The sequence below is a fragment of the Motacilla alba genome, chromosome 3, assembly GCF_015832195.1.
Source record: "Motacilla alba alba isolate MOTALB_02 chromosome 3, Motacilla_alba_V1.0_pri, whole genome shotgun sequence".
Taxonomy (NCBI): domain Eukaryota; kingdom Metazoa; phylum Chordata; class Aves; order Passeriformes; family Motacillidae; genus Motacilla; species Motacilla alba.
The window spans coordinates 58,311,226-58,338,429 of NC_052018.1; the positions used below are offsets into that span (position 1 = coordinate 58,311,226).

Consider the following 27,204-nt stretch of genomic DNA (forward strand, 5'->3'; position numbering starts at 1 on the left):
CCCCAAGGCTGCAAACAATAAAAACAAGCTATACCATGTATATCTGACAAGCTATAGCATATATGTCTGTCTGTGTGTGCATGCTAGTGTCTGTATGTCTTTTATTCTTAATAGCACTAACTACATTCCATATTCTGCTATATATGATGCTTTAAAGAAAAGTAAAACAAAAAATTATTCCAGAAACCATTTTTTCCCAAGGACAAATCCAGATCTCTTCTTGGCTGTGTAAGCTGATGCAGAAGGGCCAAAGCACAGGATCTGTCAAGTCTGTTATAGGCACAGGACGATGAACACTCTATGATGCAGCCAGTTTGATTGTATTCCTGTATGTACATCTTAAACCTCTGGTGCCTCAGGACTGGATTATGGCAATATGACCTGTTTAGAGTTATTGGTTCAGTCCAAAAGATTTAAAAACTGATGCTGAATGCAACAGCTCTCTTTTGGCAGCACAGTGTTGTTGTGACCTGATCTACATTGGCTGTGTGTTGTCCAGAAAAAAATAAAGATAAAACAGCCCAAAATAGTTTAGACTTTCCCATTTTGAAAGCTGATGTGCTTCATGCTCCCAAGATTTACTAGCAGCAAAAGCTCTTATGCCTGGATTAGAGGCTTTTGTAGGTGATGTAGAGGGGCTCTTGGGGAGGGAGTTTTCAAGTGTTTTGTCTTCTGGAACAATTTTTATCTGGTCCAAACCTTCAGGCTGCTCACTTTCAGCAGTAAGCTATTCAAGACAGCTAAATTTGCACAAGCTGATTTAGACACGGTTTTTAAAGGAGAGTCAGTTTTGCAGGTGAAGGAGCACACCTTTCAAGGCTTTTGCTTGGTTGGGAGGATTTCATTGAGGCAAACATCCATAAACAAACCCTGGTTTTGTTTACATCGTTTGTAGTAACATTATTCAGTTCTAGATTGAGTAGAAAAATCACTAAAAATCAAATATTAAACAGCAGGGGAAATGGCAAAAGCTGCTGAAAGCTTGGGTTGGTTGGTAAGTATTGCAGAGCTCTCAAGGGGAACAGCATCTCCCTCCAAGTTTCACAGCCAAGTGACCAGGAAAAGAGCACAGCCCACAGGTAGGGCTAGCTGCAGGTGTCACCCAGCACCTGGTACAGACCTTGGTAGGACCCAGGCAGGAAAGTGGCATTTTCTTCCTCCTCCTGTTTTTCCCACAGTGCCCAAAGCCATACTCCAGGGTCATTCGGATCAGCGACATGGCTACTAAGCAAGAGAGCTGGCACACAGTCAGATTGTGTGGCTTAACACAACTTAAGAGGCAGCACAGGGCATACCTTGGGCAACTCTGAGTCCACCATAGTAATTTTTGTCTGTGGTTTGTTTCTTTTCTTTCTCCCTCCTACTCTAGGTGTGTACACTTTTCTTTCCAGCACCTTGAAATCTCTGGAAGAGAAAGATTATATTCACCGTGTTCTGGACAAAATCACAGATACTCTGATACACTTAATGGCTAAGTCAGGTCTTTCTCTGCAGCAGCAACACAGACGACTGGCTCAGCTCCTCCTCATCCTCTCTCACATCAGGCACATGAGGTGAGAGCAAGCACACAGTCAGCACTTCTGTACTGGGTGCATGCAAGAGAGATGTCGCACATGCACATGCACACTTTTCCTTCATGGATGGGAGGGCAAACTGTGTGAAGGGCTGTTACCAAAAAAAAATCCATATGAAAATATTTATCCCATTTGTCCCTTCCAGTTGTCTTTTCCTCTGCCTTTTGTTTGATCGTGCTGATAGTTTGATAGAAAGCAGTATCTGCTTTTAATCTTGTGTGTCATAAAATGACAGGATGGCCTGGTTTGGAAGGGTACTTAAAAATTATCTACTTCCAACACTTCAGATATTGGCAGGGATGCCTTCCACTTAGATCAGGTTGCTAGAGCCCTGTCAAAGCTGGCCGTGAACACTTCAAGGGATGGGAGACCCACATTTTTTTCTGGACAACCTGTTCTAGTGCATCACAACTCTCAGTACAGAATTTCTTCCTAGTACCCAATCTAAACCTGCTCTCTTTAGTTTGAACCCACCCTGCCTTGTCCTGTCACTACATGCCTTTGTAAAAAGTCCCACTCCAGCTCTCGTCTAGGTCCCCTTCAGGTGATGGGGGCTTGTGTAAGGAGCCTTCTCCAGGATGAACAGCTCCAGTTGTCTAAGCCTTTCCTCATAGGAGAGGTGCTCCAGCCCTTGGATCACCTTCCTGGCCCTGCTCTGAACCTGTTCTAACAGGTCTAAGTTTTTCTCAGGGTGAGGACCCCAGGCCTGGACAGGTGTATGGAAAGTACTGAGTAGAATATTAATGTAGGAGTAGCCTAGCTCTGCAAACTGTAGTCTCCTATAAGATTTCATAAAACTATCACTTCTATGCAGCCATTTCTCACAAGTGTCATGATTGCAAATCACTTTAGAAAAGAGATTTAGGATTATTATGTGAATTGTATGGATGAGGATAAATGCAGAACTACTAAATTCCAGTCTAGAGGACCATGCCTTTTGCTCATCAGAGGTGAGCTGCCTGACACGCTATTAGTAATTGCAGTAAATGATTCTCCCAAATTACATCTTAAGGTAACTGCTCAGTGGATGATGTGTTAACAGGACAAATTTCTACGAAGATATGCTATAGATTTTATTATTATGAAACCACAGGAGGTATTGCTACACAGATTTTAATTTTCATTATTTCAGCTAATGAAATTTAAATTAGAGTAAACACCACATCATAGCTACTAAAGCTGAAACATGCAGATTTTACCTCCTGAACTGATACACAGGTCTTTGAGAAAAGCCAAAGGATGTGTGCATGCGGCTTTTTTCACTTGTAAATTTTATAGAGTTTCTTTGTTCTTGTGTTAATGAACCTTTTTTTTTCCCTCTAAAAAGAATTTGTACAATTATGGAAATTCCAGATGTATAGCAGTCTGCTACATTCTTGACTATTTCTTTGAAGGTGCTGCTGTCTGCCTAACTGTACGAGATGTGTACAGCAAATGCACTGCTAAGTTGTTTAGTACAAAACAGGATTTACATGAACTCAGCAAATATTATTAGCTGGTAGCTTCCCCCCCTCCCTGCCCCACAGCATATTTGGAAAGTAACTTTTTTCATCACAACCCACAGCAACAAAGGAATGGAGCACCTGTACAATATGAAGTGTAAGAACGTAGTTCCACTCTACGATCTCTTGCTGGAGATGCTGGACGCTCACCGACTGCACGCCCCAGCAGCCAGGAGTGCTGCACCCATGGAAGAGGAGAACCGAAGCCAGCTGACAGCTGCATCAGCTTCATCTCATTCCTTGCAGTCTTTTTATGTAAACAGCAAAGAAGAGGAGACTATGCAGAATACAATATAAAAAGAAGTCAGCATATACAGGGGTATGAGAAACCCAGCAGTGTTCTACCTAGCTCATGCTTCATTTCATCTACAGTGCCACCTTTGAAAACACTCCAGTGACAACAGACACCAGCATTTTCCATATGAGTGTTTGTCAAACGCTTGCCTAAATTGATTGCTTAATCTAAATGGAAGACATTTCATTGTCATGGATAGCCAGCAAGGATTGTCTGGCTAACTTGATTTAAAATTTGCAGTGTTTTAATTTAATTTTGCATGTTATTTGGGTAACTAAGTCCTCATCTGAAGCATACATTCATTTTACTATGAATTGATAGGCCATACCACCTATGTATATTGGTATCTTCATGAGTGGTGGTCTTTGTTAATATCATCATAAATTCTGAGCTCACTTAGCCCTTCTACTTGCTTGAAACTTTGAAGCAGTTTGGTAGAGATTCTGGATGACTTCTTGGGCAGTATAAAGAGAAAGTTGATTGGCATTTAGTGTGCCATAGGGAAGCTGCCCTGAGAGAGACTGCCTTGGTAGTCTAGTTAGATTCCTGCCTCTTTTCTTCCTAGAGTATAAAGGAACTGCTGTCTGAGAATTATAGTATCTTACCTCGCTGGCTTACATCACCAGACAACTCCCTTTCAACCTCATTCTGACCAAACTTTTAGGTACCCTTACCCTATCCTCTAGATGAATTGCTTTGCATGCATGCTATCTTGTCTGATCCTAGAAAGCTAAATCGTTTTGTTGCCTAAGAGTGTATATTCAGGGCAACATGGCAAATGATGATTACAAAAATCATCAGGTCTTTAAAAAAGGTCTTCACACACATACAGGATCCAGCACTATTTACAAAAAATCCCTCCCCCTATCCTGTGCTTTGTTGTGCTACAAAGCAAGGGGTGAGGATGCCAGTGCGAGACTGGCACAGAAGGGTGGGATGATCCCATCCCACTCAGCAGAGTGTGGTCTAGCTCTGTGTGGGAGGGCTAGTATCACAGTCAGAGCATCAGGCTTTTCCTTGCCTTGGCATTCTTTGGCTCTTATTGTGGCATGCTTCAAAATCACTGTTAAGAGCCAGCTCACCTGTGACACCAACACTGGGCAATGAGCCTCACACATGATGTAGACTCTGGGACTGCATGTTCAGAAAGATGAATCTTTCTCCATGCATGTCTGTCGCTCCTAAGGATATTCATAAGGATCAGTTTGATTCTTCAGACCAACTGTAAATATACAAAAGGTCCACTGACATCAAGAGTTTCAACAAGACGTGAAAGAGACTGAAGAACTCCACATGATATGCTATCCAAAGTAGGAGTTGGTGCTGCTGTTTTACTGGCTCTATGCTAGGAAATTAAATGTCAGGGAACTTTGCTGGGTACTGGAATGAGATTATTACATATGCCAGGGTTATTTTACTAATGTAATGATAAACTTTGCCTGTGCTATCTGCACTTCTGATTGGCAGGTGCAGATTGGGAGTTAGCACAGACCAGGGACTATTCCAACAGCTGGTTGGAAGCAACCACCCTACCAGTGAAGCTGTTTCCTAGCACATGTGCAGGCTGTTCCACTGCAGCTGGCTACAGTGCTAGTGAAATGGTTCAGGGATGTTTTTACTATAGTTGAAACCTTTATGTTGATTGGAATATCCCGTAGAAACTAAATATAGGAAACAGTGCAAGTAATGCCATACAGGAGTGCCTAATTACGCTCCCTGTCAAACAGGCAGTCTGTGTGCAGTGAGATCAAGTTTCACAGCAGTTGTGAAGGCAGCAAGGCATAGGACAGGTTTGTGCTTCAAGTCAAGATTTCAATTCTTTAGTGAATGTACATAATGATCTCTATAATAGTTTAATGTACATATCTGAGGATATGAGCAGTTTGAAAGCCTAAAGCTACATGCTACCGATGTCTGAGAAGATTCCTCAAAAACTGTGCAAGCCTAAACATGTGAAGCAGTCACCGTAAGTTCATAGGCCTTTTCTTGATGCATATTATGGTGTCATTTTTTTCTGAATGTGCTGAAGATTTTGTCTTTTTGTGTATTCAGTAAAAGCGTGTGTGTGTGTGCGTGCGTGTGTATGTGTGTGTGTGCGTGAGCGCTTATTTGGTACCTAAGGGCTTTTTGAGGGCTCCTAAATGTCATGAAAGAAAATGGAAATTTTGGTTTTTTTCAGTAGATGGTTTTCAGATGTGTTAGAAAAAACATGAGTTTACTGAAATGAGCGGCAGGCTAAGATCTGAATGGAGCACAGGAATCCCTGTTGTTAAATTCACATGCTTACACTGTCATCATTCACTTGTAGCCCAGTGTGCATTAGAGCTGCTCTTTAAATACTGTACATGCAACTTGTTGTTCTCTAGGCTAGAACACACAGATCAAGCTCATAAGCTAGAAGGCAAATTGGTTTAAATGAATGCCTCCCTTTCTACGTCCCAGAATAGGTCATTACCTTGATTCAAGTGTAAATTTGACCTAGAGCATAAAAGGTAGTTCACAGAGAGCAATTCACAACAGTGTCAGATTTGGATGGTACCATAAAGGGCAAGTAGTTTTACTCACATAAGATTTTCCTAGTGAAGATGGAAAAGCATGATTTGAAGTGGTATGCAGCCGTCAGAAGGGTATCATAATGTGTCTTGGAATATACAGAATAATATCAGGCAGCCCACAACAATTATGAATTCTTTCCTAAGCTCAGCCCTTGCAAGGAAGAAATTTAGCTTTCATCCAGTCCTCCCATGTTTATGATAACAACGGTGAAGGGCAACCTAGAAAGAGTGATTCCCAGTAATACATTAATTTACCTCGGAGCAGATTTAGGATTAATTTTTATTGAAGCAGCACCTTAATTAATATAGATATCTATAGTTAATATAGTTATCTATAAAGATGGCCCACATATCAGACAGATGAATGTAGCTATTCAATTGATTAAATAAAGTCAATGATACAAAAATCACTTTTTTCATATGTAATTCTGAATGATGCTCTCTTGATGTATGCAAGCAATTGTGCCTGACATTTGGTAATTGTTATTTCACAAGATGCTATTTTATGTGTGTATATATATATACATATATACTTTATATTTGCAGCTGACAAACCAGTACTACCTGAATATCTGGTGCTGGATATTACGTAAAAATATATAGCATATTAAAAAAAAAATGAAAGAAAATTTTTCAAGGCAGCTAATTATGCTTTTACCAAAACATTCATAGTGATGTCTCTGGACAGCTAACAAAATAATTCTTTTATAACATTTATACATGGATTTTTTAAAAAAAACAAAAACATCAAAAAACAAAGAAACCCTCTAGAAATATAGGTAATGTAATACCAGCACAAGGCAAACATCAATAGACCAGATGAATTTGCTTTGCTTGAGGACATGGTTGTTACTGAAATATTGCAAAAAGCTTGGGAGGTAGAAGAGGAGATAGGGAGATGTGTAGCACTTAGTGGTGTCAGAATATGTAGTGTGTGAATTTGTGAAAGCTACTCTGGTTTATAGTGGTTTGAGCCACATCTCAATGTTGCAGACTTTGTCTCAGGTAAAACTCCCAGTTGGGTAGTAAGATTTGTACTCGGGTAAAATAGTTTAATGAAAGTTTATTGGTGTGTGTTATGATAAATTTACTGTTATGTTTCAGTGACATCACTTGATGATTTTTCTCCTTCTCTACACTGAGGGGGTTAAAAGTGTAATTAAAGAAATAATCCAAACTGAGCTCCCAACAATATCGCAAGGACTGTCAGGAGATCACTGGACCTTGAGTTGAAAAAAAGCAAGCAAAAACCCCCAAACCATCCCCTTCATACGAGTCAAGATTTGTACTGGAGCCTCCATCCATTTCAGTTGATGGCAACTAATTTCTTAAGACCTGTGCCAAATGTTTAAAAATAAACAAACTACCAACAAAATAAAAATTCTGCCTCAGTAGGTCTTTAGTCTCATTACAGGCTTAGTAAGAACATGGCAAGCCCCTCTTGTGTACATAATTTCCTGCTTTAAAATTAGAGTGCAACTCAACCTACAGATAATGGGTTTTGTATATAAGGCATTCTCAGCTGAATTTGTGTGATGTGCATTTCTTACTTTGAATAAAGATATTGATGTTTTCAACGCTATCTACAACCATGATATGGCTTTACAGGTAGAAAGTCAACACATGTAATAGAAGGGTGATGTTAACAATGGTGTCGTAATACAAACTAATCTTTGCTGTCACCTGCAAGTGTAGCGTAATCTCAAATTGATCTGAGAGTTTAAAATTAATGTTTTCCCAATATTAATGTCCTACTCTTTCTACTCACAGTTCCCTTTCATCCTTCAAATGTAGGTAGCCTTATATCCTGAAAGTTGTTTTTAAAGAGATTGCTGCCCATAAAGGGTATTTGGTTTTGCACTGTGTTAGAGATATATTAAATTCTTGTGCATTCAAATGTGCCTAAAGAAAATAAACAAATAAAATCTAGAAAAAATATATGCTGCCAACTTGCAAATTAGAAAATTCTGTAAGCCTGTGTGCCTATGATTAGAAGTCTGTTTCTTCAGAAAGTGCCCATTGAAAAAGGAAGGGATAGACTGCTGGTCACGAGACTTGCATTATCAAGCCACTTTATGTATTACCTTATTGTATGTACTATGAAACCAATGCTTTTGTGTGCACTATGTAGTCTGTCAATGCAAAGTCCTTTCTTTGGTATAGGCTCAGCTGTCATAATGTATTTGTCGAAGTATTCTGTTCTTTCACTGATGCATATGAAATTATTGACGTCTTTGGTTTTGGTGAGGTATTTTTTTCTTTGTTTTGCACCTAAAAAAGTTCTAAAAGAGTCTAAATAAAAAATCTGGTAGGCTACCTGATTGGTGCAAGATTTTTATCAATGTATTTGATGTTGAAAATAAAGAATTAATCAGAACACATTGTTTAATTTTGTTATTTTTTTGCATGTTTTAAAAATATGCTTCTCTGCTTATTGTTTTCCAGTGCACAGAAAAATGGCACAGTGTTTTTGAAAGAATTAGAATGTGTCTGTTTCTGTGCATATAAATGAAAGTTAAAACTCTTTCTTAGTTTCTTCACTTTCCCTGAAAATAATCAGAGACTCCATATCTAGAGTCAAAAACAAGCTAGATGTAGGGAACACCAGGAAACCAGGGAACTAACACCAGGGAAGTTAGTTAAGTACCCAGTACTTTATGTGCTTTAATGTTCTTAGTATTTTAGTTACATTCCTTATTTTGGCTTGTGAAATAGATTATGGCAGAAGTGAAAAATTGTGTGAATTTAGCCTTCTATAGTTGGCTGCCACTTAACCATGAGCTAGTTTATATCAAGGTAAACAGTACTCCTTTCCCAAGTGAAACTAGTCCTCAGGAAAAAAAAAAAAAGTCTTGACTAAGCCATCAGGAAGGGATGAAGAGAAATGAAAGACACTTTTATTGACATAAGACCACTTTGAACTCAACTCTATTCTGTAAAACAATCTCAAAATCATATTTGGTGTTTGCAAAGAATCAAACCAGTAATCTATAGCATTTGCATACATACTGACATATTCCAATACTTGTAGTATACATATTTATCAGTAACATGGAGAGAATATGGTCCCTATATTGATTTTTTAAAAATCTATTTTCTGTGCCATGCTGGTTCAACATAGGACTATTGGCTCATAGTTTCTTCTTTTATATGAATATATATGTAAAAGCTCTTGGTTTTTATGGGATGTTTCATTGTACTTAAAATGAAAAAATTATAAGATGTTTACCTCAATTCCAAGTACCATCTCCATGATGAAGACAAGACAGGCATTATACTTCGTTCATGCAGAACCTCACCTTATTTGCTTGTTAAAAGCAAATAAGCTACTCAGACTCTAAAAGAATGCTGGGGACTGTTGGGATTTTTAAGTGCTGAGTAGAACTGAACAATGGTTCAGTAGAACTGAACTTCCATAACACAGAACTTGACTGCAAGTTGCCTCTTTGGCCACAAAAGGCACATCAGAGTAATAGGGACTAATTTCACATGTATGTGTGCTCATAATAATAAAGTAATTTTCAATGCTGATTCAAAATATGACACCATTTCATGGCTTTATACAATTTTTTAACCACAGGACCAAATGAGCATTTACAGTTCATGGTGAAATGGCTTAAGAAGACAGTTGCTACATAATATTGAACTTAGAGACTTGACCTTAAAAAAGCAGCTAGAGAATAGGAGAATATTCCTGCAAAAGCAAAAATATGGCACTCCTAAATGAAAAACTGCACAGATAAAGTCTGAACATACTTACCTCTGCAAAAGTTTTAACAATTTGAACAAGCAAAGGATTGCACACTGCCTGGGATTTCATACTGCCTGAGGTTAGGCATTCTTTTGCCCATCTCTTTCTGCAGAATGACACGGCAACACAGCATCACAGTGCAGTGAACTAGGAATGTGTCGCTGGAGACTGTCTAGTCCAATTTCTGGCTTAGAGCTGGATCACCTAAAGAAGATTGCTCAGGGCCATGCCCAGCTGAATGTTGAATAGTCACAAAAGGAAATTCTTCTACCTCTCTGGGCACCCTTTTCCAGTGTTTGATGATCTTCATGTTATAAAATACTTTGCCTGTGCTTAGATGGAGTTTCATGTGATTTAATTTGCACCCATTGCCTTTTGCCCTGTCAATCGGAACAACTGAAAAGAGTCTGCCCCACTCACTTTCATTCCCTCCCATGATGTGTCTTCTGTGATGGGAGAAGGTGGATGAGATGTCACTTTGCTCAGACACTCAGAACCCACCAGGAAGAATGCCTCTGCAGCCAGGCAGGGCACATTTCAATAGTCAGGAGCCATCTGGGACTCCAGCTTCATTCACAATTTCTTGCGTCTGTTGGGTGAAGAAGTTTGAAAAATGATATAGGATAGACATTCCTTTCTATTTCATTGCTGAGCTTTTGCAGCTAAAACTCCTGAGTCCATCACACTCACTTCCCTCACTGCACACAAAACACCTTACATAGCAGCTCCCCCAGGGGATCCTATATAGATGCACACAGCTGGACACATTGGCATCCCCCACACTCCTTATTTCTCTTTTTGCTGACATGTGACACCTGTCTTGTTCTAGTATATTTTATTCTATTTAACTAATTAGAAAGGTAAGACATTCTTAAGGCATAATCAAAGAACATATTTGACTGCTTTTCTTTTCTGTTAGTTCAGGCAATCCTCATAATGCAATGACAACAGCTTCTTCATGGGCTAAAGCTTCTGTGTTCTCAGTCAGTGGGACACCCTCCCTCCTTAAAAGCCTTTTTACCATGCTTATTCCCCAAAATAAAATGACAGTATTTAATTTTTTTCCCTATCCAGATACTGCAACATTAGAAGCCCCACGAAACAGCTGTTTCTTAGGCTGGAAAAGCTTTATATCTCCTTCCTCTGCATTACACTGCTTGTCTCCACCACCTACACAGTCAAGAGGAGAGGAAAATCCAAACACATTAAATAGCACTCATCAGAGTGCTCACATAGAAAGAATGCCCAAGGAAGGGCACTGCGTATGTATTTTTTCTTATGCCCAGCCAGGCTCCAATTACTACCATTCACCATGGCATCCTGCAGACACAAAGGCTCAAGTGTAAAAATGGTCATGAAGTCTTCAGGAAAATTGACCATCAAAATAATAACATTTGGCACTTATCTCAGCAGGAACAAGGCTAACTAGCTCTCATATCCCTTTAAGAACTTTGTGCTGCAGTATTTAGGTGTCATTCTGCTAATGTCTTTATTTCTGCAGGCATACAGGTGATATGAAATTTATCTCCTGCTGTCTTCCATTCCTACACATTTGTGCATAACTTCAGAATGTTACCATTTTAAACAGATGAAAAATGTGCATGTGAGGAAAGGATGTGTTTTCAGGCATTTTTTAGCCAGATTTTGCAACACTTTTGGGACCAAGGTATTTATCTACAGATAAAGATTGAGTGCTACTGTCTAAGACAAAAAAGAATCTGACAAGAAGCAAATCTTTATATTTTTCACTCACCTCTTCAGAACTTGTGTCATCTATGGAAATACGAACAAGTATGTTATACTCTAGAGATGAACAAAAAGTGCTGTCCATTTTGTGGTAAGAGTCAGAGCACATAAAAGCTTGAAAGCTTAGCCATTCATAGGAAAGCAGGAAAGACTGAATTCCAGTCTGCCCTTATAGGATTAATTTTTGCTTACATAAAATCTGAAAATAGGAAAAGAAACTACGGCTCAAAAATGTCTTCGTTTGTATCTGTCTGTCTATCTATCTATCTATCTATCTATCTATCTATCTATCTATCTATCTATATCACCCAAAATGCTACAGCATCATGCTTTCTTGCAGTACTTTTTTCTTCCCTTGCCCCCATAGTCTGCATACCTGCCTGCACCATGCTTCAAGTTTAGCAAAGGAGTCAAAATTGCAACCATGTTTTAACCTGCAGCTCTATGGCCAGGAGAGCTTCTCAGACAATTTCTGAATCATTTATTAAAAAAACCCTAAAGCCATGAATGTCCCACTTCTTGGATAGCCTTGTGAGCAATTACTTAAAAAAGTGAACTCTGGTAGGTTTAATTCCAGCTGTTTTTAAAACATCCTTTCTAAAAACAAAGGAATGGAAAAACCCACAATTTCAACGTCCATAACAGCAGTCTCCCAGGAATTACAACATGCCAGAAAACAAACAAACCAACAAAAAAAGTCTGATTTGAGTAACCTCTGTGCAAGCTACATCCACATCTGCATGATCCCTGACCAGAAGAATTCTCTGGTGCACCTCTCCCTCCTCACCAAGGGCACCTTTGATACAAGAAATGGACAATACTTTCCTAAAGCACCCTGTCTTTCCGAAAAGTTGAATGTGCCAGTGTAATGCAGACATCACTGTGATCAAATCCATTTGCTGTGTTTCAGATCTTTAAATAGATTTTTACTTGAAGAAAGCAGTTTTGACCAATTCATTTCTGGAATGATATATTAGCTGCCACCAAACAATAGATGCTACAGTTTTCAGTTCCTATCTGCTTTTAGAGCCATATCTAACAAAATTCAAATTTCTGTACCTTAACCAGGCCGTAGTCTATGACAAATCTTCAGTGCTTCAGCTAGCAGTTATTCATTTCCTTTTCTCTTGTTTCACAGATCTTTATCTACTCCTTTCTGGGAAGACAAATTAATTCTCTAAATAATTCCTATTTATTCATTTATTTATTTGGGAGTATTATTAGAACATTTTAATCTTCTTAATATTATGACCACAGCACAACTTCTCCCAAATACAGGTTTCATGCCTACGTCCCTCTGGGTCTAATTACAGCCAAACAGGGAAACAACAATAGAATTCAGCTGGCTGTAGTGCTTTTCACAACATGCTGCCAAGGTTAAAACCACTCAGCCAGTGCCCAGACAAGTTCCCTTATGTGGGAAACTCTATGCCTATAAATACACACAACCCAAAATATCCCTCCCTGCACTGTCCTTTTCCCCTCAATTTACACAAATAGTGCTTTAGATTAATTCTGCATTTGACTGTGGCCAAACCCCCCAGCTTACATCAAAACTCACTATTCTGCCTTTTTCCTTTCCATAATCTATTGCTTTAAACACCAAATAAAATATGGTAAGTGCAAGAAAGAGAGCAGGTCAATGTTTCAATTGCTTTAGAATCTACATTTCTTTTCCTTGACTTGTTCTTGTTTCTCAGAATCCTCCTACAGTTGCTAAGTCTTGATAGCATCTGTAGTTTGAAGGTTGTGAGCAACCAGTGTGTTATGCCTTTGAACACACAGACACACATCCACTCAGATGCACATGATGATGATGAGCATGTTGAGAGATGCTATCAGTTGTAAACAGACCCCTTAACCACAAATAACACAAGACTGAGGGCCAGGGATGACTACTCATAAGCAAGCCCAGCATCTTTGCTCTCGTTCAATAGCCAGAAGCAGAAAAAACATTTTAAGGATGGAGAGAGCAATACTGCTCACAAGGTGTTCACAAAGCTGGCAGGGTGGCAAACCAGTGGTGAGGAACTATTGATCTGCTGCAGAAAGAAGCTGTTATCGCTGCTGGAGCTGGGTGGGGAATAGGTAATGTGTATCATCATGCCCACAGCTATCAGGAATAAGGGCACACTACTTCTGTCAAGTTGAGATCATTTGTACTCCTAACATTGTCAGATGTCTCTAAATATCACTTTGCAGACTGCCTTAAGATTTTGCAAAAGCATGGTCCACAAATGAAGTTCCACAAAGAGATGCAGGGAGTCCAGCGTAAATTGTGCTCATTATTTTTCACTATTATCAATACAAGCATAATGACACAGTGCCTTGATATTACAGTCTGGAGACAATGAGCAACCAGTTACCTTTAAACACTCACTAGCTCTGAGGTGACTAGAAGCCAATAAGCAAGGTTCAGAGTTGCCAGGTATGTCAAGCTGGGGGGATGATTACACCTCTTACAGAAGCTACTGTATTTATCTACAGTAGAAAAGGGGAAAAAAAACCCACATAGTTATGACCTGAGCTCCCCAAGAGGCAGAATCTACTTTCTCTCTGCTTGAACACAAAATGTCAATACAGACCCAGAGTTCAGCAGCTCCTCCCTTTCCTCATGCCTTGCATGAGGAGGCTCAAGGTGCCGAGGCTCAAGGTGCACCACCAGAAATCAGCCCTTGTATTTGCAGAGCCCAAGTAGGTGACATTTCAGAAAGAGGAGAGGTGTTGGGTTGCAGGCTTATCACAGAGACAGGGCATCTCAGACTCTAACTTGTGCACTTATTAGCATCCCATTATCAGGATGAGAAAGATGCCCAGGCTGCTAAGCTGGCTAGTGCCACTGGCTGCAATGCTTGAGAGCTTTCTGGGTGTGTTTTTTCCCCCCTACAGTTGCCCCATTTAATGTGGTTCCTGCTGTGGTGATAAATGCGTATGCTGATATCTCATGGGAATTTGAAACTCAAGCTAGACCTCTGAGTCACTGGTGCTCTTGGGATGGAACTTGAGAAGAGCCTGCCCACTTATTTAAATTTTGCTTTCTTAGTGTCAGTTTTTAGGATCAAGATCCAGTTCAGCAAAATCACATGTGAAGTTATAATGGAATTGGTGCCTGGCTAGAATTCCTTTTGCAGGAGCATATTTCTCAAACTACTTTAAGTGGTCTGATGCTGATTTTGAGTTAAGACTTAAAGTATCAAAAGCAGTAAATCCAAAGTGGCACTCAAACGACCCTCTAACCTGGTGATGCAAATTGTCTGTGATTCCCTTGGCACATCAGCTTACAGACTGACATTCCTGTCCTTGAAGGAATGGGAAATTTAGGATTTACAAACAGGCATTTTTCCTGTCTATGACATTTTTCTAATGGGTCTCTGTCGCCGTATGTGACTGACTTATTCACAGGCATTGTAGAGAGTTTGCTGTTCACTGGGAGGACTGCTTTGTGTGAGCAGATCCCTTGGGGTCAAAAAAACGTTCTCTACATCAACTTGTCAGTACATTGATAGTCAGATCTATGGCTACAGATCAGAGCTTGAAGGTATGAACACAAGAAACCTCACTTTGAAACAGCTGGAAGGAAGCAAAGCATGACAGGGACACTGTCCACCAGTTCGTCAGCTAGGCAGAGGAGAGACAGTGCATGTATGTCCTGCAGGGACATAATCACCAGCCAAAAATGCACTGAATTCGAAAGGGCTATTGATACTTGACTATGTGATCTTCCACATTCTTTACTTCCTGGAAAATAGGAGACAGTGAGACTAAGATCCTTATGTCTCCCTAAATGAGTCTTTTTTTTTTTCCCTTTACAGTGTTTTTAAAAAGAAAAAAAAATGTATTCAACAAAAAATTAACCAGCAGACCCAGAGACTGGCTGATGAAAGGATGTCTAAAGCATGCACAGACCTAGACTAACAGATCCAGCAAACTGCTGAATTATTCATGGAGGTGCACTGATTACCATTGATTAAATTATGTCACCAAAGTGAACAATATCAGAAAAGAGAGGAGGGGTCAAATTAATGTAATATTTCAGGCCTTTTGCAAGTAACAGCTCTTCCTTGTAGCCCAAATCTTTGTCTACTAAGAATGAGTGATTATGAATACTAGTATAGCCTAGAATAACTTCTGAATAGCAATGAAGGGAACAGCCTTGAAAAGAACACATACTTATGTCAGTCCAGACTTGTGTCTCGGACATTGAAAATACTTTGTGAACATACAAAATCCTTTTCACAAAAATGGTAATGTTACACTTATCTGAAAAGGAAGCTTTATTTGGCTCTTCCAAATGCTGGAGTTCAGTTTGTGGTTTCCTACCTCTGACCACCCTCTCCTCCAAACAGCTCAAAGGATGACATGCCAAAAAGTAATTTTACATAACAACAATTAATGTGCTTGTAGTTTTTTCTGGCCTTTAAATTTCTGTCACGCAAGCCAATATATTCTAAGCAAAAACACTTAACTCAGTAGGAAAATTCACATTGTGTGTGCCATGGCTCCAAATTCCCCCAACTTATTAAAGAGCAGTAACTTAAGAGCCATGCTCTGTATTTTTTTCATAATTGAGAAGAATCCTGTTCTTTCAAAGTTGAGTTCTGACTGATAAGCTGGGCAGAGTACCACTGAGTAGACTGCAAGTTTTTGCAATAGTTCTGGAAAGTTAATGAGTTTTCAATTTGTTCTCTTATTCTATTTACACTTATGATTTGGGCCTATTCTACTAAAACAATGATGGGTAAAACACAAGTATCTATCTTGCTATTGAGCTGCTATGGAGAACATCAGGACTATCAGAATATCAAGTTTCCAGTATACCCACAGGAAAAATCTGCTTTAGTGTGGATTGGTACAACCCCAATTGTTAAAGGTTGCACATGAGTGCATACACAGAAATACAGATGGAAAAAAACCCACACAGGTGAGAGGGAACTTCAAGAAGCAGCTTGAAAAAAAGAAAAACCTGAAGTGATGAATCATTAATCTAAAACATGTACTGCTTTCAATATTACCACAGCTTCTAATGTGATACTTTCCCATGTATTCTGCCAGTTGTCATTTTCCAGATCTTGTTATTCAAACATATACCTAATGCCATTAATTTGTTACAGAATTTTTTAATTCTTTTTTGAAGTGCATATGGATGTCTTCTATTTCTTTATACTGTACATATATCATTCTAAATTTAGAGGTTTCCATAGTTGTCATTAAAAAGCACGTAGACAAAATATTTTATGGTATCTATAATAAATGCAAAGAAATCAATACAAACAAAACTTGGCTTAGCAAACTGTACATACATAAATATGTTGTTTTTAAACTTGACATTCAACATTTTTTCCTCATAAAAACTTCTGCAATCTTATTTATTACATCCATTTTTTTTAAACCTTAAAAAAAGTGCTTCTCAGATTTACACCTTGTGCATCCAAAGCAAAAGTTAGAACACCATGCCTGAAACAGAAACCACAGGGAATAATACACTGCCATACAAGATTCTTTAAAATTGTATGTTACAAATGCTCTAAAATTCCTTAAGCATTGGTTATTTCGTATACTGTAGATACTGAGAGGGTATTTAACAAAGACTGGCTAATGGGTCATTTGGAGCAGCACACAGGAAAGGATCTACAGTATCAAGTCCTTGGCTATGCATAGTACAGGGCAATGACCTGGATATAAAGTGGCTAGAAGATCCCAAAAGCTGTACAGAAGAGGTTTCCCTCACATACATTGCATCTTCCTTAGTACCCAGGATGTGAGTATTGAAATGATGCTACTCAGGTAATACGTTGTGCACTTTGATACTGATACACTGATGCGTTTCCAGCCGAGTGCCAGCAGAGAAAGATACGGGCACAGTAGTGGCAACAGCAGACAGGTAAAGCTGCCACATTGAACCCTGTCACCCTTTAAAACCATCTTGCTCCCAGCCAGCACTCCAGCAAGGTTTCCCGCTGTCCCACAGGTCTCCTTCACAATGGAGGAGGACCATTCATGTATTTCAGCATGGGGTGGAAAGAGCGGGCAAAGTTGTTTGCCATAGCACAGCTGTAATCCTCCTCAGTCATGGGCACCAGGCACGCCAGCCCGATCAGGAGCAGCAGGAGGAGCTGAAGTGGCAGAGCAGCTCTGAGGACTCTGAGGAAGAAGGACGGGCATCGCCACGCTGGCCCAGCCTCAGAAGGGGAGGAACCTGAGCCACCTCTTGTGGACCTGAGGAAAGAAGATGGGCAGTTGAATACACTAAAACATTACTGCAGCAGAGGTTGCCCTTGGGCACTCAACCTCCCCTGAAGGCCTATTTACAGTTTGCACAGACTCTGATTGACAACTGCAGAGGTATTTTTCAGTGAACATGCTATTTCCCTAACACTTTTAAGAGACCCTGGATTTCTAGACTGGGTAAGAAAACACCAAATGATCACAACAGAAGGGTCTTTGTGACCCCACAGCCCCTTTATCATTTATGGGGAAGACTCTCCAGTTAAAGCACTGTGCTATAGCAAAGTGGAAAATAAAAGGTGGGCCATACCTGCCATATTTGTTCAATGCATGCTGTCTAAAAGATGGGCTTTCTTGTTTAAAATGGCCAGTTGCATTTGATTTGCAGAAGTTTCAACATTTTTTTTATGTATACGGTAAGCATGAGGGTATAATGCATTGAGATTCAGTTACATAATTTTCTGTCAATCAATACACCAATATACAGGTAATGGGGACTTATTTTCTACAAGGTACATTGTGTTTTGAATCTTGCACAGAATCAGCAGTTAAAATCTATCTGCTCAACTGACTTGATATCATCACCTTCCAAATGATTTTTCTCCCTTATGTTGATGGATCTGACTTGAAATGGCACATACCTACCATGTCTATGAGGCAGTAGAGATCTAACAAATATTTCCAGAGGGACACTTCAAAAATCCATTCTATTACTTAATTGAAAGATAAAGACATAAATTTCACATTTTTCTTTTTGACTGAAACTGTCAAGAGCTGAAAAGAGTGACTAGGAAAGATTAAATCTGATGGTCTCAGTGTGCTAATTAAATGGCATGGGAAAATACTGTCTTTCAGCACAATCCAAAAATCGAAGAATTCAGAGGCTACAAGAACTCTGCTATTAAGACATTAGATCATAAATTTTGTCTCAGGTATGTTGCTATAATACATTTGCATGGTTGCTATGATCATGAGGCCTCAGAAAATCTATAATTTCCTAAAGTTTAAGAGATAAAAATTCTCATAAGGAGATGTGGGAAATCAGTCTTATTGGCTGGGGAGAAATGCTCCCCAGTAAAGTAAGTATGGGGTGATGGCTCCTCAGTGTTTCTTTTGACTTCCCCTTGTTCTTTTGATTCTGTCTCCCTGATAAATCTGAATCTGTGTGGGGAAGTATGTGAAAATGAAAATATAATTTTCAAAACAATGCCAGGCTTAACAAGTGTTCCCTTTGCACATGTTCCGAAAAGAATTATTTTTGTGCTTGAGAGTATTTTATTTTCTTGTTCATATATATTTATATATATATGACAAGAGTCCCACTATGAGGACTTCAACAAAGCCAAGCAAATTTGGTAAAGTTCAGGTGGCACACAGATACATAAACACTAATTTAGCAGATATGCTAAATTATTAGCTTGAACTAAATATTCCAGGAAGCAGTGATGATGAAAATATCAGATCTTGTGTTGTTTAAATTCACACTATTGTAGCCCAGATGGGAAGTTGCTTATTGCATAATGTAGGATCACGTATTATAAAAAAGATATTGAAAGGACATGGCACATTAAACAGCACCAGAGCATTCCATACAAAAGCTCAATTAGATCAGGACTTCTCCTCTCTGAGAATACCAAGACAGAAAGTTAATGGACTGAGGCAGGAAAAAAGGGAACAAGGAGAGCTTAATTACCTTCCAAGCATTTGATCGCACAGACTACCTATTTACAAGGCTCTCATTGTATAAATGCTGTTAATCCAAATCAAAAAATGACCACATTTCTGTAGCTGCTAACTGGTGTTTGATTATGAGCTCAGTGTCATTTTCTTCATTGCCCCAGAATTACTCTGGGGCAACACTGGGTTTCAGAAGGGGAATTTCCAAAAATCTGAATCAAAAGGTAGCTAAGTTTTTATTTCTGGTTTTTCTTTTCTTTTTCCTATGCGTTTAGTAGCATGATCCAGCACTTCTTGCTTGGTGTTTTACAAAAAAAATTGTAATGTAAGCTTGCATGGCTGATCTCAAAAGGAACATAAACTTTCAAAAACTAAAACAATTCACAGCAAACAATATTTTCTGCAGTGAAGTAGGGTATTGAAGAATAATACTGCATGAAAACAATTCAAAATACAAATAATGGAATGTTTCAAAAATATCTTCAGAGGGGGAGTTATAAAAAGTTTGAGGGCTGTACTGCTTGAGTTTATGGCAAGCACACCTCTGCAATCCACATAATTGGCTGAAAAATGGAATGGGCCATCTTAGAGTGTTTAATAGATTTGGTAAGGAGAGATGGTTAAAATGATACTTTGCTAATAAAAAAAAAGCTCACTATTTTTAAGGACAGAACACCTATTTAGCCTGGCAGGAGAAAGGAAACTGAAGTACTGTGCGCCACTTTGGAGAAAAATCTAATTTCTGTTCTTGAGCTTGTCTCTTTAGCTGTCTCTTCTGATTGCACCACCATTTGTCACACTGTGAGGAGGCAAAGAGGTAAGGCCATCTGCTACTCACTCCAATACACAATTCCTACTAAGCAGATGAAAGAGGGAAGCACAGCTGCAGTCCCGGCCAACAGTAAGCTCCTTCATGTCAAGAAATTTTATATATTAATCTAAGTGGAAGCAACAGTTACCCTTACTTTGAGAGTTTGTAATGTCAGTGATATTGGACCTCTTCTCTAAGCATTTCAAGAGGGGAGAAGCTAATTTACCAGGCTATAGATAGGACGGTCAAAGTGAACTTTAATTTCAGCTCAGAGGGGAACCTTTTTGTAAAGATGATTGCTACTTTTTTCCCCAAGGAAAATATGGCTGATGTAACCAATCTGTATTGCAGTAAGCATCTGAAAGCTATCAAAAAGGAATTTATCATTCAAGTGAAGCTGATAGAAATAAATAAAGTTAATTTAATGCTAAGTGACTAATGGAATGCGGAAAACAGGCTTACATTGAAAGAAGCACTGCTGGCCTAGTAGGATGTTATTTACTGCAGTTAATCAAGAATGGGCCTTAATTTAATATCTTTATTAAAAGACTACTGCACAAAATATAAGAATAGTAAATTTCATCTCTATGATGACAGATGCTGAAGGTCTTTGCAAATACCAGACAGGATTGGCTTCTTGCACAGAAAAAAAAAGTGGGTGAATCTAATAAGTTTAAGAAGCAGCAGTTGTATATGATATTTAAGTAACAAGCCCTAATTGAGAGTGAGGGAGGTAACTGGGAAAAGAATCACAGCAAGCCAAGCCCAAACCTTGTGTTCGAGCTACTGTGTAGCCATGAGTATAATTTTGTGGGCAAAGGCACAAAGAGTGATGTGGTTTGGTATGCTCCAGGAACAGCAAGTGACCTTTAAAGATCCACTAGTCATTTGGGAAGGCTTGGGGAGAGCAGGAAATGGAGTTTGGCACTGTGGCACCAAGACCTGAATAGAGCTGCTCAAGAGAAACAATGTAAACACCCCTGAGCAAACTGAACAACTATGCTAATCTTTTAACATTTTAATCACTTCAAAAAACTTCACAGGCAAAGATCCAGGTGTGCACTTATGACAGCTCTAATAAACTGATGAAGAAAGAGGAATTGCTTCTTGGATTTTCTTTCCCACCTAGCACACGATTACTAGTACTGCTTGGATGAGACTCCATTTAAATCCACAATGTAATGTCTAGTTTAATCCTGCACGTTGCTTAGCATCACACTATATTTGCCTGTCTTTTTTTGGTGATAATGGAGAAGGCAAAGTGATATGACACGTACTATACACAAAGCATGGGCCCTCTAATTTTTTAGATGAACTTTCCTTCACAACTTCTTGTGTGATAAACCTTTTAGGATTGACTTTATTTCTCCTTTATACTAAACCCTAACAGGGTTTGCTGATCCAGTGCAACATCAAACACAAAGTACTCTGATCAGAGGCATGTCAAAATATTAAAGAACACAGTGACAGCTTGTACCGCATTATCAGTTAAAACCACATTATACATCAACCGCAACCTGTCTGGCTTGCGCATTTGATTAAGTTTCCTATTCAACAGTGACTCATTCGTATTCCATGCTTGTCTGAATGACAAATTGAACATTGTGCTGTGCTGCTACAAGATGTGTTAATAAACAGTGCTGGAAAGCCTTGATCTGAAAGGTGCCACAGCAATGCCACTGCTAGGACAGGGGTTGATCCCAAAGCTGCCAAACACTGCTAGCTGCTCTTTGAGCTGGGGGCTTGCACCTACAACCAGAAACCTCAGACCGCAGAAGTGGTTTGACTACACAGGAGAGTGGAAAAGCATACACAATGTGTTCCTTGAGTACAATGGAGCTAGTGCAAGCGTGCGGATCTGTCAAAGGCATTGCCCCTCCTCCTCGCTGTTAGTGGCTGCAGAGTAAAGCCCCTCTCCTCCCTTTTTTCTCTCCCTATGAGAAACAAAATGCCAAGCTTCATAGCAGACTGGAGCTGAATAATTAGTTCTCTTTCTCCAGCAGACAGAAAGATGGAGTTTACACAGATCCCTTATTTCTATGTGCTTTCCTTTTGTTTCAAAGGAAAAAAAATCCTTAAAAATAGGCAGCTTCTTAGTGCGTGTGGAAGCAGTAAAAGATACTTGTCCTATCTCTTACATGGTTTTACAACAATGCCACTTCACTCACAGTCCCTAACTACACATGCAAAGCAAACTTTTTAAAAGAGGTGTTTATGTAAATATCTACATGGTAAATAGTTTTGCTCTTCATTCATAATGAGAATAAAGTCTTGATTTTGCTCATGAAAAAAAAATGCTCTAAGGTATTTTTTGTCTGCTTGTTTGTGGCTCAATCACTGTATTAAATCTAGTGTTCACTTCTTTCTTTGACTCTAACGGAAGTTTTTTTTAAAAAAAATTACTTAATTTTGTGCTTTCTTCTTTCCAACATAAAATCTTTGACTCTTAACAGGAACTATTTTACACACAAATCAGTTAATTTTTGATATGCAGAGAGTAAATGAGATTTAGGTTAAATGAGATTTATTATTAGATTTAATAAGAACAAATATACTTTAATCACACCTTTTGATTATTTTAGCAGTGTGCAACACACTGAAATAGCAAAAGATGTCCCCTTTACACATGTTGGGTAGCTCCTTTGCTTTTTAAAATTTTTTGTTTTTAAACTTTGTAATTGTTGAGGCTAGTAAACCGATCAGTGAAAGAGCGAAGGTACACACATCACACTGACAACAACAAGAATGCAGAAGCACTGTTAGCTGCAGAGATGACAGGTTGCTGGAGACACCGTGGAAAGCAAGAAGCTGTAGCTGCACGCCTGCTCTCTACTGGTCAGACAGAGATGGGGCAGAGCTGCTCCCGGAGCAATGCAGGGATGCAAGCACTGGGTGAGCCATGGCAGTGTTAGCATGTTATACTGCAGCTTGTCTGAGGAGGGGAGAGAAAGTGATCCCGAGTGTCAATACTCCCAGATTCTGACTTATAGTTTTGAGTCTAAAGTATTGAAAACCCACAAACTGAACAAAACGTTTCAGGGAAAAACAAAAGTAAAAAAGGAAGAAAAAATAAATAAATAAATAAATAAATAAAAGGATGTTAGTATGTCTCATCCAGATCTGTGGGTTTTGTGAATTCCAGAATATGATATTGGCCTATTACCTGCCTTAATTTAATATCTAGAGGTAAAGAGGATGATAGAAAGTGTTTGCCATGAACTTATTAGCACTCCTCTTAAATCACACCAAAATAAAATAATTATTAAATATCATGAGTGTAAACACATGCTCACTCTGATCAGCCATATGGAAAATAAACGTTGATTACATGGGATTTCTGTGAAGCAAAAGCTGCAGCTGTACAAGGATTAGCCCGTATCTCTATTTAACAAAGAATCTGAAGTAACTGAAAGTCCCTTTTGCCGAACAAAAGGGAAGTTAGCACTTGTGTAAGTCCTGACCACCTGCTGGAGTCAGGGGGACTGAGAGGAACCATGGCCAATTTCTATCATCCTCTTGGCGTTCTAGAACAGAGTGCGGAAACCAGGAGAATAAGGTACCTGCTATGTGGACTGCTGACAGAGGGTCCAGGCTGTGAGAGACTACATTTGCCCCGTGGCTGTTTGCAATGAACAGGGGGTAAAGAAAGAAGAATGTTCAGTCCAGGCAAATAAAGACAAGCTACTGATGAAACTAAAAGTGCAGCAAAGGAAACATAAAAATTAAAAAAAAATCAAATGAAGTGACCAATACCCATGAACTAAGGAAACTGGCTTTTCTTTGCACTAGCTGGTTATGAAAATTATTGGAACATACATAGTGAACTCAAAAATAACAGTTTAGACATTATTTTTATGAACGGTAGCTCTGGGTTTTAAAATGAAATCTCTAGAAATTTAGTTCAAATAATAGGCGATATGAAATAGATGTTATTTTATTAAATTGAATATGGAAAAATATATAGATTTAAAATTGCACATGCAGAAAAATTATTATTCTCAAGGAAAAAAGGTCCAAGACCCTCCTTTGGCAAGTTTTGCCTCTCCTACACCCCACGATTTTGAAGGCCAAATAACTGTAGGGGCATTCTTGCACTCACAGCTATTTGCTGGATTATTTAATGCAGTTAGATGTTTATAATTCTGATTGCATTTCTTTTGTATTAGTATTTATTTATTTAGCATCAGCATATTTGGTACTGAAATTCTAAACACTTTAGTATCACTTTAATCTTCAAAATTGTGTGGGTGCAGAACCCAGAAGTTTGAAAACTAGACCCAAGGAATCATACAACTTAGCTATGGATTATGGAGAAAAAAAAAGAGTAGTCATGTATATGAACAGTAACAAATTAGGAGACAGACAAATCCTTATTAAAACATTAAGATGAAACCTATGCTAGCTCTACATGCTCTCTACACAAAGATTTATTGTAAAATACTTCTCCATTTCCTGTAATGGTCAGGCAACCTTCAGTTACACCTGTGATATCAGAGTTATTACAAATTATTTAGGTTTAAATTTAAAAGACAAAAGCATTGACCTCTGAAATAAAATGTTAAGGTTTATATTCTTTCTCCTTTGGAAAAGCCAGTATTCCTTTACATTCTCATACTAGCATCTAAAAGGAAACTAGTGAATGTAAACAAAAATTTAAAAAATATAAATTAATTTCAAGAGCCATAGATTTATCAAGACAGAACTCAGAGGCTTTACAAAAAAGTGCAAATGGAAAAACAAAACAAAACAAAACCAATCTGATTGTCTTAAGAACTAAGGAAAAAAGCAAATTAATCAACCAATAGAATTGCAGAAAAAGACAAAATAATTGCAGTTCCAATTTGGGCTCAGAGTATGGAAGTGTTAAGTATTAGGCATGTATTGCTATATTTCTTGAATTTTGTGCCAGCGATGTAAATGGACAACTCCAGAGTTGCCACTGTAGCCATTGATTAGGTCCTGCACTGCTAGCTGGTTTGAATAATGTTTTTGTGCCCTTCAGCTCTACTTAGCCATTCATCCAAAGTCTCAATAAGACCATCTGCAACCTGCATCAGAAATGACAAAAGAACTTATTGAGATTCTTGATGAAGCAGCTCTGAAGAGAAGGCCAAACAGAAATGGAGGACTGATTATACCAGACAAGACCAGACTTTGGGGTGCTGCCATCACTAGAGCAAAATACAAGAGACACGACATGCCATACCATGGTAAACCAACCACACTGACAGCCCTGGTTTCAGATAGTATTTACCACTTCTGATTTCATGCAGGATGGGATATGCAGCAGGGTTGGGGAAAGCAGCTGTGTTTTCCTTTTGGTTTATGCCATTTCCTTTCCTAACAAGTGGGAAGGGGTGACTTCCAGCTGGCTAGAACTGCTGTAGGTATCCACAGTTCCCACCCAAGAGGCGGAAGAAAATAAATTACATGAAATTACCGTTCTCTGTCTGCTTGGAGTGCTTCTTCCAGATACAGGACTCACTGAGCCTGATGTGTCTAATTCATCAGAAGACCATGAGGACAATTCCTAAAGTTCAGAAGGAACGGAGCTCAGAAATACAGCAACTAGCTGTACAGGTAAGCAGACTAGAAAAATTACCCTGAATGAAATTCCAGCAGAGTTATTTCCAAGCCAAATAAAATTAAGCAGCTAAATTTTGTTATCAAATTTTAAAAGACTAAGGCATTACAAGTTTTCTCTGTCAGCCCTAAAGGAGAAGAAAAGCAAACAATAGTTAAAACTTCCTTTGCTTAGGTGACGCATTTTCCACTTAAGTCAATACAAGGGAAAAAACCAGTTGTTCTTTATCGGCTGTGAACTACAAGAAGAATTTGGTACTATCAAGATTTTAATTAAACAGGTAGAAATCCACTAAAAGAAGGGAAGAGCTGAGTTCTTGTGCTTTAAGCATTCTGCTAATCCAAGTCCTTTTAAAAAAGTGAACTAAAGGAGAGCCTTGAAATCTTTACTCTGTATCTGTCACTGGTGGCAAAGACGTGTTGTAACTCCCTCTCAAATACCTGAGATACATGACAACTTGAAAAGATTTGGACCATAGCTCACAGTCTAAGAGGCACATATGAGGGACTCCTTATCCTATTACAGAATTTATTTTATGCTTTTTTTTCTCTCTTTGACAGAGTGTGCATTAACTTCCTTTCCAGTGACAACTGACATATTATAATTTTCAGTACTGCTACTGGGATAATTATCTCATATACTTTGCCAGTTGACTGATTCAGTAATAGCAGGGTAAACAAACCAAGAAGTTCAGTAATTGCTACACCAAATAGAAAAAAAATACTGAATTTAAACCCCCCCTATATCAGAAGAGATATTTACAATATGAAGTTTAAGATTACTTTATGATATTCAAGATTACATGTTCCATCTTGATAAGCACTGCAAACCACAGAAACAGAGCAGCCAATAGCAATGATCAGAGAAAGGCACTCAGAACAGCAGGAAACATGCTCAGTGAACAGAAAGGAATAAAAAGAAATGACTTACCAGTTGACTGCTTGAAATGTCTAGAATTTTCTCTAGGTCTTTAATATGACGTGTAACCTCTTTCAAGAGCAGCTTCAGTCTGTTTCCAATGACATGTACCTTTTCTTTGGCTTCAAGACAATCCTTGCCTTCAGCATTGACTAGCAATTGGCAAGACATATCTTGCAGTGATGCCACCTTCAACTGAGACTCCAGCAGCTCACGTCTGATTTGCTGTTGCCAAGGCAAGCATCAAATTTTTTTAATAGCAGTCAAAGAAAAAAAAAGGGAGAACTCACAAAACTCAACATTTTAAATTAAAGAAATGGAAAAAAGAAGAGAAGCAATATAAATTTCTAATCTGACAGGAGGATATACAGCAGCCTAGTAGCTGCCTGAGATTTAAAATCACACGTTGTGCTACTAAGGAAAGTGAGTGGTGTTCTCTATCAAGGCAAAGTCAGTCCCTGACGCTGGTCCCACAGCTCTGTGTTAGCACACAATGTACAGTGGTAATCCTCACAAGAAAGAGAAATCTGATTAGATGTTTTTGTGGCGATGTGTTTTGAGAAAGA

General features: G+C 38.7%; 2 protein-coding genes across 25 annotated transcripts in view; one reads left to right on the top strand and one right to left on the bottom strand.

Moving 5' to 3' along the window:
* The window catches only part of ESR1 (estrogen receptor 1), a 106,174-nt gene extending 97,686 nt beyond the window's left edge, over positions 1-8,488 (top strand). The window contains 3 exon segments of the mRNA XM_038131347.1: positions 1,370-1,553; positions 3,139-3,353; positions 3,356-8,488. Of these exon segments, the coding sequence (XP_037987275.1) occupies positions 1,370-1,553; positions 3,139-3,353; positions 3,356-3,474 (518 nt within the window). The 3' untranslated portion in view covers positions 3,475-8,488.
* A 7,194-nt stretch (positions 8,489-15,682) lies between these two features.
* SYNE1 (spectrin repeat containing nuclear envelope protein 1) overlaps positions 15,683-27,204 on the bottom strand; it is a 289,549-nt gene continuing 278,027 nt past the window's right edge. For 15 of the 24 annotated variants that reach the window (XM_038130864.1, XM_038130863.1, XM_038130873.1 and 12 more), the window contains 4 exons: positions 26,651-26,863; positions 25,577-25,666; positions 23,697-23,755; positions 17,399-17,639 (listed from right to left, as the gene is read on the bottom strand). In XM_038130864.1, coding sequence (XP_037986792.1) covers positions 17,399-17,639; positions 23,697-23,755; positions 25,577-25,666; positions 26,651-26,863 — 603 coding nt within the window. Of the gene's footprint in view, positions 17,640-23,696; positions 23,756-25,576; positions 25,667-26,650; positions 26,864-27,204 lie in introns of all 24 variants that reach the window. The other 9 variants (XM_038130885.1, XM_038130887.1, XM_038130886.1 and 6 more) reach the window with 2 other exon arrangements.